The sequence below is a fragment of the Sesamum indicum genome, linkage group LG7 (genome assembly GCF_000512975.1).
Source record: "Sesamum indicum cultivar Zhongzhi No. 13 linkage group LG7, S_indicum_v1.0, whole genome shotgun sequence".
Lineage (NCBI taxonomy): Eukaryota > Viridiplantae > Streptophyta > Magnoliopsida > Lamiales > Pedaliaceae > Sesamum > Sesamum indicum.
The window spans coordinates 9,889,499-9,907,285 of record NC_026151.1 but is presented as its reverse complement, the minus strand read 5'-3'; the positions used below and the strand labels follow the sequence as shown (position 1 = coordinate 9,907,285).

General features: G+C 35.6%; 3 protein-coding genes across 4 annotated transcripts; 2 read left to right on the top strand and 1 right to left on the bottom strand.

The window, feature by feature from the left end:
• LOC105166878 (INO80 complex subunit D-like) lies at positions 176–5,992 on the bottom strand. The gene is made up of 2 exons (XM_011086382.2): positions 5,345–5,992; positions 176–826 (listed from the first exon to the last, which is right to left on the bottom strand). The coding sequence occupies exons 1-2, from the start codon at positions 5,941–5,943 to the stop codon at positions 559–561; spliced, it is 867 nt and encodes a 288-aa protein (XP_011084684.1). The 5' UTR covers positions 5,944–5,992; the 3' UTR covers positions 176–558.
• LOC105166877 (phosphoglycolate phosphatase 1B, chloroplastic-like) lies at positions 8,738–14,139 on the top strand. The gene is made up of 11 exons (XM_011086381.2): positions 8,738–9,075; positions 9,723–9,790; positions 9,983–10,075; positions 10,160–10,231; positions 10,823–10,894; positions 11,295–11,354; positions 11,493–11,545; positions 12,160–12,257; positions 13,112–13,211; positions 13,504–13,607; positions 13,691–14,139. The coding sequence occupies exons 1-11, from the start codon at positions 8,793–8,795 to the stop codon at positions 13,795–13,797; spliced, it is 1,110 nt and encodes a 369-aa protein (XP_011084683.1). The 5' UTR covers positions 8,738–8,792; the 3' UTR covers positions 13,798–14,139.
• Positions 14,651–17,781, top strand: LOC105166876 (pentatricopeptide repeat-containing protein At1g03100, mitochondrial). 2 transcript variants are annotated; one of them, XM_011086380.2, is made up of 2 exons: positions 14,651–14,864; positions 15,321–17,781. In XM_011086380.2, exon 2 carries the CDS (start codon positions 15,387–15,389, stop codon positions 17,697–17,699), a length of 2,313 nt encoding a protein of 770 aa, XP_011084682.1. In that variant the 5' UTR covers positions 14,651–14,864; positions 15,321–15,386; the 3' UTR covers positions 17,700–17,781. The 2 variants fall into 2 exon arrangements, with proteins under 2 accessions (XP_011084682.1, XP_011084681.1); XM_011086379.2 differs by having other exon boundaries at positions 14,652–14,864; positions 15,315–17,781.

The window sequence follows — 17,787 nt, the reverse complement described above, 5'->3', positions numbered from 1 at the left end:
TTAAATTAATAATAAAGCTTGAACAGACAATAGTATTCTGGACTGAATTTATTCACACTCTAATTGCATTTCATCTATGCTAATCTATTTATACAGAATGATCTCAAAATGCTCTCAAGTCTCAAGACCATCAGAACTCAAATTCAAACATTCTAAAGCATCAATCAACCGATTATTGGAACAAATCAAAGATATTCTAAGTCAAAACTTTGTACACGCCCAAATCTTACAGTGCACATGTATATTACATTAGATTCAAATAAACATTATTTCTTTCTCTCAGTTATACTGAATACCGCAAGCTCCGGCCGACAATGCTGAGTTAAAGGAAAAATGCAAGGATAAATCAAGCAGCAAATGGTACCTCTAATATGCACAATATTTCATCTACCAAGTTTCATGTCTGATTGTCTCATACTAAGCTTGAGTTAGTCCAGATGTATCCACTAGCCATTGATAAGTTCCTTTTTCGATTTACACTCTGCAACTTCACCAACTCGCTCAAGGAATAAAAGAATGCATATTCTACAGCATATATGTCATGCATGAGCAAGAGTATCAAGAATTGTTTTCCTCCTTAACGACTTCGGCATTTTCAAGATTTGCCTTTTGTGCAGCTCTTCTCTTTTGCTGGATTTGGCGGACATATTCCGCGATTATGACATGGAATTTAGGAGCAAGCTTACTTGTTGAGGAGACGTTGAGACCAGCCTTTTTGAGAGCACGTACCATATGCTTCTCAGCTTTTTGGAAATGGAGAGGGCAATAGGAAGGAACAGTTGATCTCAGTATTGGTTTTCCGCAGAGTATAGGTCCTGTAGTGGAACTGACACGAGGAACCAAGAAAGAAAAGAGAACTTATCATTTTCAGCAAAAGAAAAGATTTTCAAGTAGAGACAGAATCAGAAACCGAAAATGTTTTAGCTAATAGGTAACGTTCTAGTTAAGACTGCACAACGGGTACAAAACGAAAATCCTTATACTAGGGAAAAACAGCAGAAATCATACCAGTTATCCTACAGAAATTACACATGCAAAAAAGAAAAGGATTCATCGATTATTATTTGCACAGAACAAAAACATCCTTTGGGTTCAATTTAAATGATTATAAGGTGTCTTTTTAATCAATGGGATTGGTAACGTGGACAACGGCTGAACTACATATTAAATGGTTATCAGCTTCATCTTTCCCCGACATACCCGAGGAAGCAAATTGAGAATCCAAATTACTGAAGTTGCGAAAAAAAATCGAAAAGAAAGCTAAAATAAAATCTTTTCTGTAACCACAGGAAGCTCAGAATGAAACCATCTTAAAGGATGACAGTGAAAGAACAAAAAATAACAAATATATTAATTGCCAAGGTGCATATATACTCGGAAAAACCACAAGTTACTAGCAAACTGCATCATTAATTCTGAAATGTTTTACGGCCTTATGGTTTAGCCTGTGTTACATGCACAGGGCAATGAGACAGCAGCATGCCTCTTTTAAGGAGAAGGCAACAGCTGCATCAGAAACTATATAATATATTATGGTACAATTTCCATTTAAGTATACTTTTATTGCACTCAGATCATATTTATACATGCATATATAGACGAAAATATTACAAACATTTATGGGCGTTATCTCTGGGTGCAGAATACCCTTTCAATGAATTGTTTTTCCTGAGAAGAAAATATTCTTCTTTTGACATAGCGTAACAACTCATGATATATATGAGTGCTGATGTTGTTCTTAAATTGGGCAAGAAAAAGGTCTGGAAAATGGTATAGGCAGGAAAACTGGAATCCAATGAAGGACACTTTGTTATTGCATACAGGTTCTGTATGTGAGTGTTGCTGTCATTCTTAAATCAGTACACATATTTCCACTGCAATAGTCCAAATACAAATTTCACCAAGGAAACAGAATATGGTATGTAATGAGTTCATGAACAATTAGGATTAGTTATTGGCTCATCATTTTGCACATGAATACGAAGTGTTGCACTAAAGTAAAATAAAGTTGGGGCTCACACCAAACCACATGAGCACCCCAAAAGCACATATTGGTGGCATAACATACAACTGTTTTGATTGACATATGATCTAATAAGCTTGGAAATGTGTCTAAGCGTGACTTTGTCTTTTATGAGTTTAGCGCAAACAAGCTTGAATCAAGAAGCAAAACACAACTCACTTGATATATGTTTAATGCAATTTATGACGCCGTCCATCCTAATCTATGGGTCCATTTTGACTGAATACAGGAGCCAAATGAAAGTAAACAGGTGAGAGCTGTTTAGTATCTTCAATATGTTCCACCCAAAACTAGTAGTCAAGATTAACAATGCCACATCATTACTTTAACTGGCACTTTAGCGCATGGAGCTTTTATAGGAAAACCAGAGAAGGGAACATGATCAATAAATTTGGGACGCGTATCCAACTAAGTGAGCCTAAAATAGAAAAAGATGTTAAACCTTGGTATTCAAACAACTCAACTCAAATTTGATACTGAATCAAATTTCAGATAGCTTAGATTGTTTATTCTCCATAGTTATATGTTGAATTGGAAATTGAGTTTCGACAGGTCACTATAAATGATTGATTCAATTACTTCTGAATCTCCCAACTACATAAGTATTCATTCAATGAAACAAGCATACCAGTATGATCCCAAAATGAATCTATGCCACCCAAAATTATCCAAAGCTCATTGAGGATACTCTTGTCTTTTATATTCTTCAATTCTCAGTATCTTCCTGGAGCATTGAGGCAAGAATCAAACATAATTCTCAGCTTCTGATTCTGCAATTTCTTTGACCCATGTAACGTAGTAGTATCAATGTTGGTTACCATTCCATGATTTTTGCTGAGCTAATCTTTTGTGAGTATGCGAAACATTTCTTCTTTGATCGATTGATACACATGGAAGTAGGAATGGCGGCAAGCACCATCCAACAAATTAATGAACTCGAAGGGGCTTAAGTAAAACACAGAGCTTTCGAGAAAGTGGAGCTCTTAATTTTATTTGGCATAGACCAAGAAAAGCACTCCACAAGGACAATTCTCATACATGGACACCAGCAAGAAGCAGGGTGGGGTAAAGCAGATACCTTGTAGCACCTTTCTTTGTACTGTTCAACAGTTTCCAGCAACTGTGGCAAATATTAAGATAATTCTATTCTTCCAATATATGATCATTCCTCTTGCCTCAGAACATAAAAGAATGAACTAATGAGTGGTCGCTGGGTATTTGAGAAGAATTCAAATTGTGGAGACAGAAAAGTTATGCTGCATGCACCTAAGAAAGAAAAACCCTATAGACCCAATTATGAAAAGTTATGTGATACTATTGGACAACTCCTAAACCTTGTAGAGTAATGATAACCAAGTTCAAAAAAAAGGAAAATGGTTATAATTACCAAAGTCTGAATCATCTTACGCGCAGTAAGGCATCTATGTACTTTAGCAATACATTTTTAGGGTTTCTGATTGTGACTGCAATAGCTGACATGTTGGAAATTATATCATCTATTGTTGCATTTAAGTAGCTTGCACATAACATCTGGTTCAGTCAGATAGATTAAGAAAATGGGTTGCAATATATCATATTGGTTGAACAAACTGCACATAGCATATGGTCTAGAGATCCAAATCCAATCATCTATTTAGTTAAAGAACAACAGGTTAGTAACATGTTATGAAAAAATATTTTGAAAAAAATCAGAAATCTATTATAAAATCTGTTTTCCAAACCAGATTTCTTTTTCTTCCAATATTTATGAATCGACAACGAAACTGGTGACAGTCAATTATCAGAAACCACCATTGAAACTAGTGTCAGATGATAAGACAATAGGGTCTGCCTAGCAGAATGGAAGCAATATGTGTTAGCAATGGTGGATTTAATTAAATCTAATTTATGGACTTGGCGCCTGAATCACACATTTGACTGGTCAAATTAAGTCAGCACAAATTTAGCCAAATGTACCAAGCACTATAATTTGATTCAAAATAGTGAGAATCCCAAAAATGGCAATCCACGTTAAAATGTATTGGTTCTAGCAGATCTGAGCAACCAAAACAAACATTTTGGAAATGCAATGAAAACAGTTGGAGCATATATGAGAGTTTTCAAAGCATACCAAAACCTTTATCAATGTAATAATCTTCCAAACATGAAGCATGAGGACAGTAAGCCAAGTACTGTCCAGATCATCAATTTCATGGATTTACCACCTTCATCGTGATGGTAATAAGCAGTTCAGATGCAACCCATCCTCGCACAAGAGGTTGCTCAAATTAAGAAATATTGGCATGAAGGTATTTTATGTCTTCATATTTCTTAGTTAAAAGTTCAACAGTGAGTACTTGCTATTGCCAGCACTATTCTAAATCATTGATACCAAACATCCCTATAAATCATTGATTCTTCAACATCACTGCATAATCTTCAAAAGAAAACTATATGAAATGTTTACCTGAACATGTTGGAATAACCTATTTCCTCATAAGCAGAACCTACATTACCACCTGAGTGAACTTTTAAATGTCTCTACCTTTTATCTTTAGTTGCAGTAAAAGTCCTTTCATATACCTCTAGATTATCACATGCAAACAAAATGAAGGGTCTATAGATGGATTTCAAATCAACGACAAAGTTCCCTGAAACTCTCAAGGATAAAAGAACCAGTATCTTAAAAGTTTAACACCTACATGCAACATCCATTCACAAGTGCTCCCAGAATGATATGAGGATAAAACTCTCTCCAATCAACATCTTTGCGAGTGAAAGTAAACACTTCTCTTTTCAACAAAATCAAAGCACAATTTCCAGAAGACCAATCAGCAGAGACGCACATTAGCTGGATGAAACACGTTCACATTAAGCACAGAGGAAATAAATATTCCCCATACAATTCTCACTGTGTAACACAATCAAGTTACACCGATTAAAGCACTTTATATGATATCAACCTTAACCCACCTTATCTAATAATTGAAGAGGCAGAAATGTTAACGATTATTGCTAGACAATTCTTGTCATACAGCAACAAATGCGATTTTTACAGGCAGAGTAGTTATGACATGCATGCATGATTTTGGTGCAGCCATTCCTCGTCTCGCCAACAATACAAGTTTGTATTTCATTGTGTGTTTTTTTCTTTTGTGCTATGGAATCTAATTTCCCAATGGTAGCGAATTAATACCGTACAGCGGATGCATAAAATAATTTCTGATGCAGAACACCAAAAAATTAGCATATCCGCGCAATAGCTGAAGCCTAGATACAATGTATAACTAGCAGTTCATTCTCAGAAAAAATCTGGAAAAGAAAAGAGAAAATAAAACAAACCTCTTTATGGAGAAACTGCAAGCCTTATAAAGCTTCTGTTTAGCGTCAGACAGTATATGCATATGGCAAAATCTAGTCAAAGCCATCGCCTTCGCCTTGCAACCATGGACCCCACATCTGCTTGCAACATTACTATTAACACTCCCACCATTAATCCCCAAATTCCCATTACCAGGATTCTCTGCAGTTGACCCAGTGCAATCCCCGCGATTCGAATTCATCTTTTCATTCTCCTCATCGTCTAGAAAGGGGCTCTTTCCGTACTCCCAATAGTACTCTCTGTACTTCAATTTAAGCTCCTCCATTAACGCCCAGTAGTGGTCACGGTAAATCCGGGCGAGCTGTTTAACTCTGCGAGCACGGCGGTTTATAACTTCGGGTCGGGTCAGGAACTCGGATTTGGATAGTGCGGCGTCGTGTTCGGATCCGTCGATGCGGATTGGACCGGATGAAGAAGACGACGACGGGTCTAGCATCTCGGAGGCCTGCTGAGAAAATGGCTTGAGTTCGGTTTTGAAGGAGAGAGGAAAAGTTGAATTATGGTTCAGGCCACTGGAGGCTGCGGCCGCGGCAGCGGCGGTGGGGGTGGCGGAGGGCATGAGCTCGGGGGGCGGGGAGAGAGAATTTCAGTGTGTGCTTCTTAGTAGATTCGTTTGCGAGTGTACTGGCAACATTATGATTAGGGCTTATATATACACGGGGGAGGTACAATACCTTTTGCGCAGTGTACCACTTTTTCGAATTAATGTAATTCCCTATGTTACTGTTATTTAATATTTTAAAAATTAAAAATTTTATATTAATATATTTTTTTACAACACCATAAAAAAAAATCAAATTGGCGTCAATAAAGAATAATTATTTTTAGGGTAAATGCGACATCCGGTCCCTTAAATTACGTTTAAAATTAATTTAATCTTTCAAGTTCATTTCTTGACATTCTCATCCTTAAAATTTTAATTTTTGTCTCTATTTGATTATTCTGACAATTTTTCGGCAAAAATATGGCCGGATATTGACTCTTTTAATGGTAAAATGGTGTCAATAAGTTTGATTTTATCACATTAATTTTTTAAGTTTGTAAAATTATCAAATTTGTCTTTTTTTTAAATAAAAAAGTAACTTTTTTCTTATGTTTTTTATTGTCGACATATTGTTTTTATCTTATATGAATAATGAGAACTTTCTTGTGAACATAACAAGAATATATTGCTTAACTTAAAATTAAAAAAAAATTGTGAATAAATTTTATAAAAATATATATAATTTGAAAATATAATAAAACAAATCTAAATCGTATTTTTTAAGTTAAAGATAAATTTAAAAAATTTAAACCTTAAAAATAGTTATTAATATTTGGGTTTTTTAAAAAAACAAGTTAGTAGAATATGCTTTTTAACTATATTTTTTTGTGAATTTCATATATATATAATATTAATATTTAGAGGTTTTTTTAAATATATGGTTTCATTTAATAAAAAAATAATTAAAACTCTTTAAAGTGAATTTTATATATATATAAAACCACTAAATTAATAATCTAGTTAAAAGTTCATTCCACAAACTTTTTCTTCAAAATTGTGGTTGTTAATATCAAATAAATATTGTTAAGATTTAATTTTATTAGACTTGTCTTTAACTTCTAAGATTAAAAAATCAATTTATATTTTTTAATTGTATTTTTAGATTAGATAGGTTTTATAAAAAATATTCATAATTTTGATTTTTTTGTCACTTTTGAAAAAAAAAAAAGAAGAGATTATTTTATTTTAAGTTAAATAATATGTATATTACTAAGTTCACAATAGTTCAAAGTTTTTATTTTTTATACAAGATAATTACATCGTATTCACCATATGAAAATATAAAAAAAATAATAATTTTCTTTCTAAAAATGACAAATTTGATAATTTTATAGAATAAACGTGATAAAATAAAACTTAAATTGATCATTTTACCCTCCAAAAAGTCAAAACTCCGGTCAAGTTTTTGCTGAAAAATGGTAACAGGGAACAAGCTGAAACAAAAATTAAAGTTTAAAAATGCTAAAGTCAAGAAATAAACTTACGGGACTAAAGTAATTTTAGATGAAAACTTAAGGGACCAAATAGCATTTACCCTAATTCTTAAAAAACATATTTATTGTGCGTATTTTGATTCTTCTAAATAAAAATAATTTATTATATCATTTGAAGTATTGCATTTATTAATTTATTAAATACACATTAGTAATTTTAATTCCTATATAAAAGTAAAGCGTGATGATTTAAATTAATTTTTAATTATTGGTAATTATCTTTTTTTTTTTTTTTAAATAGAGTTGGAAAGAAAATATATTTCATGATAATATGGTGAAATAAGTATCATTAAACTATCCAAATAAGTTCGATAAATCTATCACTATAAATTTGAAATTATTCGTTTCATATTTCTCGATCCGAATACAACATAAATGAACTTTATCGTCATCTTATTTACTTCAAATCCAATTATTCTTTAAAAAACAATGTGCCCCCCACCCCACCCCACCCCCAATTGAGGAGGATCAAGCCAATAGCAAAAGTTTTACAAGTACACCTCAAGAGTTAAATCACATTGAAACCATTGAAGGACATACATGTAATTTTATAAAGGGCAATGGATAATTGTGTGAAACAGTGTATGGCGCTATAATCCAATGAGTTATATCTTCTTTTTAGAGAGTTTATTTTTCGTTATTAGTCACCCAAAGTCACTAGTTCTTTATGAAAGCTAGCTTGCTATTAGATCAGTATAGCCTTACTTCATTTTTTCCTCTTGTTGGGATAGTCGACTCAAGTAGCTCAATTAACTCATAAGACAAAGAAAAACTGTATAGCTATTAATAAATAAAGACAGCGCCTGCACCCCCCATCCCCACCCTCACTCGCTCCTGCTTGTCAACTAGGCAATTACTTGTTACTGATCTTGTCCTTTTATCTTCCGTGTGTACTCACTAGTCACTCCATAATCGAACTCCAAGGTCATTCTTAAGTGGCAAATCTAAAGTTTTTTGTCCGAACCCCTGTCTAGCTTCCTTCTAGTGTTTTTAGAATCTTTTAGGAAGCAATAGAAGATACTGTATTTGTTGATAAAGCTTTTTTTAAAGTCATTTACTCTAAAAATTAAATTTAAAAAAAAAAATCATTTCAGTTATATAATTCAATATATAACATATATAATTATCTCCCCCAAAAAAATAAGAAAAAGAAAAATGCCTGTCTAGTTCACTATTTTATTTCATCCACCCAAAAATTTAAATTAAAAAAAACCCCCTAAATTTCAAGAATCACAATTTTTGTGAGATTGGATAAAAGAAGGTGCATCCACTCATATTTCCACCTCATCCAATAACTAACAATCCAACCAACCATGAACACCCCAACACCCCCAACCAAGAAGAAAGAATACCACAACACCCCCTTAGAAAATGCTGACTACCAAACTGTCAGCAGCTGTTGCAGTCTCCTCATCTTCTTCCACTCTCTTCTTGAATCCTCAGAACAGATTCAACTTCTCCAAGAGAATCCCTTCTGTTGCCAACCCATCACTGTGCAATTCTCTTCGTCCCATTGTTGAATGGAGTCTCAGTAAGAGGAAAATGGATGCTTCTGCTTCTTTGAGAGCTGTGAGCCCCCGCGCATCCGCTGAGCAGCTCAAGGACCCTGACCAGCTCATTGACTCTGTCGAGACCTTCATTTTTGATTGTGATGGTAGGTTTTCTATAGTTGTCGATTAATATTTCCTTGTGTGTTTGTTGTGAAAAAGGTTACTGCAGCTAGATACAACTCTACGTGTTTGGGAAAATGTTTGAATGAATGCTGAGAATGGTGTACATGGAGCTTAGATCAGTTGCGGGGAATTGAGACTTTTTGAAATTGCAACTGACGGTAGGATTTAGGCATCCATTTTGATTAAAGATGTGGACGAAATAAAAATCTTGCATCACGCAGACGAAGTTTCTTTAAAGGATTTTGGAGAAAATTTTTGAATCAGCAGACAGTTTTCTGTAAAAGCTGCGTCAATTTTTTTGATGTCATTTTGTTAATGTGTATGCGAGAATTTTATTATGAATGAAGTAAACACGAGTAACAGGGAGTTCATGATGTGATTTGAGTTGACAAGTGTGCTGAAACCATTTGAACTTCCAATTGCATAAGTCTTTCTGCATGTAAATTGAGAGCAAGGATGAGCAGGGGAATTCAGAGGAATGCACTATGTTTAATTGCAGAATCTAGTGGGTTATACACATTGCCAAAAGTCTATTTCTATTGTCAACCGTGGGAACTTGGACGTTGGTTGTAGTTAAAGATGCAATGTTTGCATTTCTATTATGATGTATCTGCTTAATATTTTACAGGAGTCATATGGAAGGGAGACAAACTGATAGATGGAGTTCCAGAAACTCTTGACATGCTTCGATCAAAGGTTAGGACTCAATTACTTCTAAGAGACTCTTAATACACTTCTCTTCTTAATACTAGCACTCTGTTATTTCTTCTTGCCTTAGCATTGCTACTTAAAGATGCTGAGTAGGAGAATCTTTAGTTCATGGGGTTAACTTGACCATGCATTGTTTCTTGGTAATCCTAACAAAAGACGTCATGCTTGTTTGTTTAGGGAAAAAGGTTGGTTTTTGTGACCAACAACTCAACAAAATCTAGGAAACAGTATGGAAAAAAATTTGAAACGCTTGGTCTTAGTGTCAGTGAGGTACGTTTATTATCATTTTGTTCTGCACTTCTAGTTCTTTTGCAGAAAGAAAGTCAGTACCTCTAACTGGTAGCAAAATTTCAGGAGGAAATCTTTGCATCATCCTTTGCTGCTGCTGCTTACTTAAAGTCGATTGATTTCCCTAAAGACAAAAAGGTATGATTTAGGAATAGAGCACTTTCGAGAGACTGACCAAATTCCGTCCATTTTGCCCCAGATCACGTGGATTGAAACGGTTTTGCCAAAAAACAGTTGTTGGCCTTTCTGATTCTTGAGTTCATTTGCTTCTATTTAAAAAATTGTGTTGTCTTGACGACTTGGTTATTAACTTAGATGAAATTGCTCTTTAACATTATTACTAATCTTTGTTCACTTGCCACCAAAAATAAACATTAGTTGCGAGTTCACCGTGATGGAAGACAATTTTTCCTGATATCTCGTTGTACGGTTGCTTCCTTCTACAATTTCAAATCTTATTTCCTTTGACAAAATATATTGCTGGTCACTTCTTTTGTTTTGGTTTTCGTATTGTGATATCTCGATGCATTCTTAACTAATTTGTTCATAATCCTTGATGCCATGCTAATATGCAACACTCAAGTGTATGATGGGTTCCTTCCCTGTGCTATAAACAGTTTTGGTATCATAATCATCTGGGTGTCAAAACTCGTGATGAATTTATTGACTAAACGCAAACCTTCTCAAATGCTTAGCAGACAACTAACTGTAGTTGTGGCCTCTATCAAGGTTTATGTTGTTGGTGAGGACGGCATCTTGAAGGAGCTGGAGTTAGCAGGGATTCAGTACCTTGGTGGGCCGGTATGTAATGCATGCTGCATAAATTTCTCAACAAACTACATTTTCCTTTGTTTTTTTTTCTTTTTTTTTTTCCATCTTTAAGCTAACTATTGGGAGACTATATAACCTATGTCATTTGGTTAGCTATCTAGCATGCAAATTCTAGAGCTTTCAATTCTCTGGTCACTGTTTAACTAAGATTGAAACATACATGCAAAATAAAATTCAACACAGCAATTTCAGAGAGTCAGCATGGTTTTCAAACGAAACTGATGAGCAATTTTTAAACCTAGACGTATACGTCGACATTATCCTTCACCTTGCTTTATTAATACATCTTCTAATTTGAGTGGTAGACATTCTATTACCTCTCTTCTTGATGATCTCATTATGTTCTGATATGTTCTTTTGCATTTTGCAGGAAGATGGTGAGAAAAAGATTGAACTCAAACCAGGTTTTATGATGGAACATGATGAAAATGTACATGTCCATTCTTTTTCCTTCTGAACTATATCGAATTTAGAAAGCAACGTAGTAAAAGTTCTTTGGCAGTTTTGAAAACATTATCATATGATCATCAATTCATTACTGAAAGAATTATTGTGATTTCCTGATTAGGTTGGAGCTGTGGTAGTTGGATTTGATCGTTACTTCAACTATTACAAAATTCAGTAAGTCATCTTGATAATACCCTGGTGCTGTGTCTTTTAAAGATTTCTAGCTGTCAGTAAGGCACCTTCTAGATTTCCATCCCAAACTGGTGATGATGGAAGATGATTTCTCATCTGCATCTTTCCTTTTCCCTTATAATATCCTTGGAGGAATGAGTTGGAAACAAGATTCTTCTACGTTGTGTATTTTTCTTTACCAATCATTTCCTTCTTCATTTTCCTCCCAGGGTATCCTGGATGAAAACCAATTCTGCTCTTATTTTCAATTAACAGCGTTTCTATTGTTTTCCCTTAGTTGTTGCCCAGTATTCCTTCATTTACATATTGGTGATGTTCAAGGTATGAGTTATTAGCTATTCACCTTTGCTGGCTAACATAAAACCAAATTTTATACAAAGCAACGCTGCTTAGCTTTAATTTACATTGTGGACAAGCTAGACGAGAAGCACCTGCTTCCATGCACTAACACAAATAAGCATGTGTCTGCATTGACATACACACACGTGGAGGATGGTGAACGCCTTTTTAAAATTCAACTGTTTTGGCTATATTTCTGAACATATTTTAGCATAAGTCGTCTGCTAACCATAGAAGTCTATTTTTCCGTTATGAAGGTATGCAACTTTGTGCATTCGCGAAAACCCCGGCTGTCTTTTCATTGCTACAAACCGCGATGCTGTTACTCATCTCACAGATGCTCAAGAATGGGCAGGTTACTTCCGTCTGATCATTTTACTTTTTCTTACTTTATTATGCATCATTTCTAGATTCCTTATTTCTTATAAACTCAACAAGGTTTGAGCTGCGACATCCTATATTTTGTCTTTAAGATTGTAGTGTGATCAGTTCAAACTTAGCTCCCAGTATGTTCAAAAACTCATAGCCAGAGCATTTTCTGTTTTGCAGTTTAGATAACACACATTAAAACTGAGGCTGAAGAATTTCAATGCCCTGATTATTGTACAGAAATCTTATTGTATCATGTAATAAGCAGAACGACAAAACATGACTTGAGGTGGATCCACCAGCCTTTAACCTAATCTTATAAATTGCACAAGTAGAAAATTTTAATACCCTTTTTTCTGTTTCACAAGTGCTTCCCACAAGCTTGTGCACTTGACTTGGCTTACAATGTATCATAGGTGCTGAGAATTTGTGTATGTTTGGAACCACTTCAATTATCATGTCGTCAGCATACAATAGGTTGCTAGCCCCAGTGTACTGTATGAATTGGCAATAAATCGTTTTAAGGTTATTGTAAGTCATTTTTGCTTAAAAATATTTAGTTCTGTGTAGCTTGCAGGGTATACACGAGAATAGTTATCTAGTTATCAAGCATTTGGGCATTAATTTAATTGAATCTAGTTTTCCAAATAATTACACTCATTAAATTTCGTTTCTTTTACTGTGTGTGTTTATGCGGTCGGGATAGATCATTCATTTCAAATATACAATGGGTATTTCTGACTAAATTACCGTATCCTCAGAATAAAATAGCTGTTTGCTAAAGGGGCTTAGTTATTGACACGAGAGAGATGTCTCAATATGGTTGTTGCTTCCAATCAGGTGGTGGTTCAATGGTAGGTGCAGTACGCGGATCCACTCAACGTGAGCCACTTGTCGTTGGAAAGCCCTCAACTTTCATGATGGACTATTTAGCAAACAAGTAAGTTTCTATTACCCTCTGCCGTGCTCATGACATCTGACCTAAGATGTAGATGTATAAAAACATCTTTTGGAGGTTGTTCCCTCCAATCATTTACAATGGTGTAGAAAAGCAGATGCATTAGTAGGAACTCTTGTTTCGAAGGCTTTAACGACAGGGATTAGAGCAGCCTGTTCTGCATATGTTTCCGAATGGACAAGAGTTCTGGGGACATTTGCTTCTTTTTCTTTTTTTTTTTTTCCATTTGAGAAACAAATGAGCGCTGATGCATTTCCTTGTCCAAACCAAACAGATTCGGCATCTCAAAGTCCCAGATATGCATGGTTGGAGACAGACTAGACACTGACATTCTTTTTGGACAAAATGGTGGCTGCAAAACACTTCTCGTCCTCTCAGGTATACGAGCACCACATTTCTCTCTCTCAATGCTAAAACACATCCACCACAGTACCCATAAAACATTTCTTTTCCGTTATCAGGAGTAACATCTCTGTCGATGCTTCAAAATCCCGACAACACCATACAACCAGATTTCTACACCAACAAGATATCGGATTTCCTGTCTCTCAAGACAGCAGCTGTATGAGAAAGACAACATCATTCTTAGGCAGTGCTTCAGTCACTTGTTCGATATATTACCATTTTTAAGTGCATTCACACTTTCTCGTCCTAGAGAGAGTACAAGAGCTGGAGATTTGAAAATGCCAGAAGCTTTCCATTCGCATGTAAATTTCAGGACCATGATGTCCCTGCAAAAGAACACATAAAAGATGCTGTTCAGAAACCTTTGCTTTTCTGCTGATTCCTAATCTTAACATGTCTTGATCACTTGAAGATGATGGTGGTTTTAGTGTGTAGTAACTGCAGATCCTCCCACGCTTGGCATCAAATGAGTGTAGTATACATGTCAAAACTTCTTCTCCCTCAATTCTTGTTCTTGTGGCAAATCCTTTGTTGTGTCATTCTGCAGTGGATTAGGTGCAAAATTTCAAGTCAAATTATAAATACTCTTTCGGAATTAACGACGATCTAACAAATAATTTCTACAATGAACTGTTACGAGGGGTATTTGTTAGATGATTATAAATTTCATGAGGGTATTATAATTTTTAAAATAATAAAATGATATTTATAATTATAATAAATTTTAGGAGAACATACTATAATTTAACTTTCATATTTTACACCTCGAACTATGTTGTGGTGAGCCAACAATGCAACGCAGATATCACATTTTGCAAGAACATTTAAAGTCGTTAGAAAAAAAAAATGATTAGATAATAGTGCTTACAAGTTACGAGCTCTTGAATATTTTATAAAGTCTAAGAACTTAACCAAACACCATTGAAATACAAATCAAGAAACTAAAAGGAAAAAAAAATATTTAGTAATATTTAAATTAAAGTGATGATAATAATTTATTAGTATCTCCATATATAATAAAGTAGTAGCAATTCATCTCAAATAATTCTCTAGACAAACATTTAAAAAGAAAAAAAAAGAAAAGGAAACATATATCATTTCCACACAACCGGACTTTTTGCTCACTGGTCGCCATCGTACAAGCTCCGACAACCACCATCAACGTCGCGCCGCAGTCGGCACCGCCATGCTCACTGACTGAGAATAGCGAGTTGTAGCTGCCATCTCAAGGTGCGATATTGGCGCTCGTTGCTTTATTCGAATAGTTGCTTATGAAGTGGGTGTGAGCACCGCTGCTCCGCCGTCGATTTTTTTTTTTTTAAATTTCGGCGGGTGTTGTTGTCTATCTGCGGAAACAAAGCGTGGGATAACTAACCTTTGCTCACTACTTGTTACTGTTCTATGTGGTGTCTTATAAGTTGATGTTGATATTCTTGAACGTAAATGTTCGATAAAATGTTTGAACGGAATTAATTTTGGAGCGAAACTAAAGATTTTCATCATCGAGTATCTGAGTTAATAGGAACTTGGATAGGCTTGTTGGAATCTACTGGTTGAGAAGGAGCTTTAACTCAATAATGTATTGTTCGATAATGTGGTAGTTGAAAATATTTCATTTTCCGAGTATCCGACATTGTCATTTTATTACATAACACTAAACCTTATTGCTTATGTTCCTAGGTGCAGATGTCACCCCATGCCAATGATTTAGCATGGGCATTGTTGGTCCATCGTTAGCTTGTGGAGCAAATTATGCTTACAAGAAAACTGAGCCGTCAATTGGCGGCGAATTACATTTTGCATAGCCTTGGTAGAATTTCGAAATGTCCTCGTGTTGCCAACAGGGGCCACAATTCTATTTCTCACTTCTTCTGGCAAAGCAGTGTGTCAGAGTGTCGTGATGGATTAGAACTTTTCTCAAACAATTTCTCAACTATGGCTGGAACAATCTTAGTCCAGGCTAGAGACACAGGGAAGATACATGAGGAGCTAGAGACTGCAATTAATGAGCAAAGACTCAATGATGCATGGGATTTGCATGAGCAGCATATGTGGATGGAAGGGTTTGGTAGAAAATCTATTGTGAACAAGTTGATTGTTGGATTAGCTGAGACTTCAGACATTCAGTGGGTTGAAAAGGCTTATGGATTGGTTGAGAAAGCACTTGGGGAGCACAAGCAAACATTATTTGACAAGGAGACCCTGATGTATCTCTCTTTAGGCCTTGCTAAATGCAGACTACCTGTTCCTGGTTCTACTGTCTTGAGGAAACTCATTGAAATGGCACACTTCCCTCCCGTGACAGCTTGGTCTGCAGTTATAGCTTACATGTTACAGAATTCATCTGGAGCTTACCTAGCGGCTGAGTTGGTTCTTGAAATGGGTTACTTGTTCCAGGATGGGAGGGTTGATCCTCGAAAAAAGTGTAATGAACCTTTGATTGCTATGAAGCCTAATGCAACTGCTTTTAACATTGCTTTGGTGGGGTGCCTTCTATTTGGCACTACTAGGAAAGCAGAGCAGCTCCTTGAAATGATGCCTCGGATTAATGTGAAAACTGATGCAACATCATTGATCATCATGGCCCATATTTATGAAAGAAATGGTCGAAGAGAGGAACTCAAAAAGCTTAGGAGACATATTGAAGAAGTTCATAATGTTACTGATGTTCAGCTTCGGCAGTTCTACAACTGCCTGCTTTCTTGTCACTTGAAATTTGGGGATCTAGATTCTGCATCTCTCATGATTCTTGAAATGCTTCGAAAGGCAAGAAAAGCTCAGAATTCTCTTGGTGTGGCTAATTTAATATTTGAAACTGATAAAATAGGTAGTACATCACCTGATCAAGATGTTACTGTCAAGGATTTGCCTGATATGAAGTCAGATGAACATGAAAATCCTGTATTACTTCAAAGAGATTTCTTATCTTTTGAAGATTTCTGTCGTGACAGAAAGTTTATGAGACTTGAAGCTGAGACGAAAAAATTACTTGATAGCTTGGTTATGATGTTACAGAAGCAAGTTGAATTGATTACCACTGAAAGAGGTGTTCTCAGGCCAACTGAGAGAACATACGTGAAATTAATTAAAGCTTTCTTGGAAGCTGGTAAAATGAAGGACTTGGTAGAATTTTTAATCAAAGCAGAGAAAGCAGATTCCCCTGTATCTGCAGATAATTCAGTTCTGGTCTATGCTATCAACTCGTGCATTTCCCTTGGTTGGTTAGATCAGGCACATGATCTTCTTGACGAAATGCGCTTGGCTGGCATTAGAACTAGTTCCTCTGTGTATAATTCTCTTCTAAAAGCATATTATAAAGAAAAAAGGATAGGTGAAATAACATCACTAGTAAGAGATGCCCGCAAGGCTGGCTTACAGCTTGATGCAAGTTCTTATGAGGTGTTGATGCAGTCTCGGGTGCTTGAAAAGGACATCGAGGGGGCACTTAATCTGTTCAAAGAGATGAAAGAGGCTAAAATACCCAGAGGAGGCCATAAAGAATTTGATCAGCTAGTCAAACATTCTACGGAGGGTAAGGAGGATGGTTTAATGTCAAAGCTATTGCAAGAAATAAAGGAAGGGCAAAAAGTGGACTCAGGGGTTCATGACTGGAATAATGTGATTCATTTTTTCTGCAAGAAACGACTAATGCAAGATGCGGAGAAAGCTTTGAAGAAGATGCGGACTCTGGGGCATGCTCCTAATGCACAAACTTTTCATTCTATGGTCACTGGATATGCTGCTATAGGGGGGAAATACATAGAGGTAGCAGAACTATGGGGTGAAATGAAGTCTTTTGCATTTTCTAGTGGAATGAAGTTTGATTTGGAACTGTTGGATGCCGTACTTTATACATTCGTTAGAGGTGGATTCTTTATTCGGGCAAATGAAGTGGTGGAAATGATGGAGAAAGGAAACATGTTCATAGACAAGTACAAGTACCGAGCTCTCTTTCTGAAGTACCACAAGACACTCTACAAGGGCAAGGCACCGAAATTCCAGACAGAATCCCAGTTGAAGAAAAGAGAAGCAGCATTGGCTTTTAAGAAATGGGTAGGTTTATGATGAAGAAAGGAATTTTTCCTGTCTGATGCGTGAGTGCTAAAACATGAATGATGGGCTGATGAAAGAAAGCTCCACAAGACTCTCAATT

What these genes read in the sequence shown, in the direction of transcription:
- LOC105166877 (XM_011086381.2), top strand. Translation starts at nt 8,793, where the DNA reads ATGCTGACTACCAAACTGTCAGCAGCTGTTGCAGTCTCCTCATCTTCT. An exon ending in TTGACATGCTTCGATCAAAG is followed by an intron (nt 9,791 to 9,982) that starts GTTAGGACTCAA and finishes TTGTTTGTTTAG; the next exon opens with GGAAAAAGGTTGGTTTTTGT. An exon ending in TGATGGAACATGATGAAAAT is followed by an intron (nt 11,355 to 11,492) that starts GTACATGTCCAT and finishes TTTCCTGATTAG; the next exon opens with GTTGGAGCTGTGGTAGTTGG.
- LOC105166878 (XM_011086382.2), bottom strand. Translation starts at nt 5,943, where the DNA reads ATGCCCTCCGCCACCCCCACCGCCGCTGCCGCGGCCGCAGCCTCCAGT. An exon ending in TGCAGTTTCTCCATAAAGAG is followed by an intron (nt 827 to 5,344) that starts GTTTGTTTTATT and finishes TCCTCGTGTCAG; the next exon opens with TTCCACTACAGGACCTATAC.
- LOC105166876 (XM_011086380.2), top strand. Translation starts at nt 15,387, where the DNA reads ATGCTTACAAGAAAACTGAGCCGTCAATTGGCGGCGAATTACATTTTG.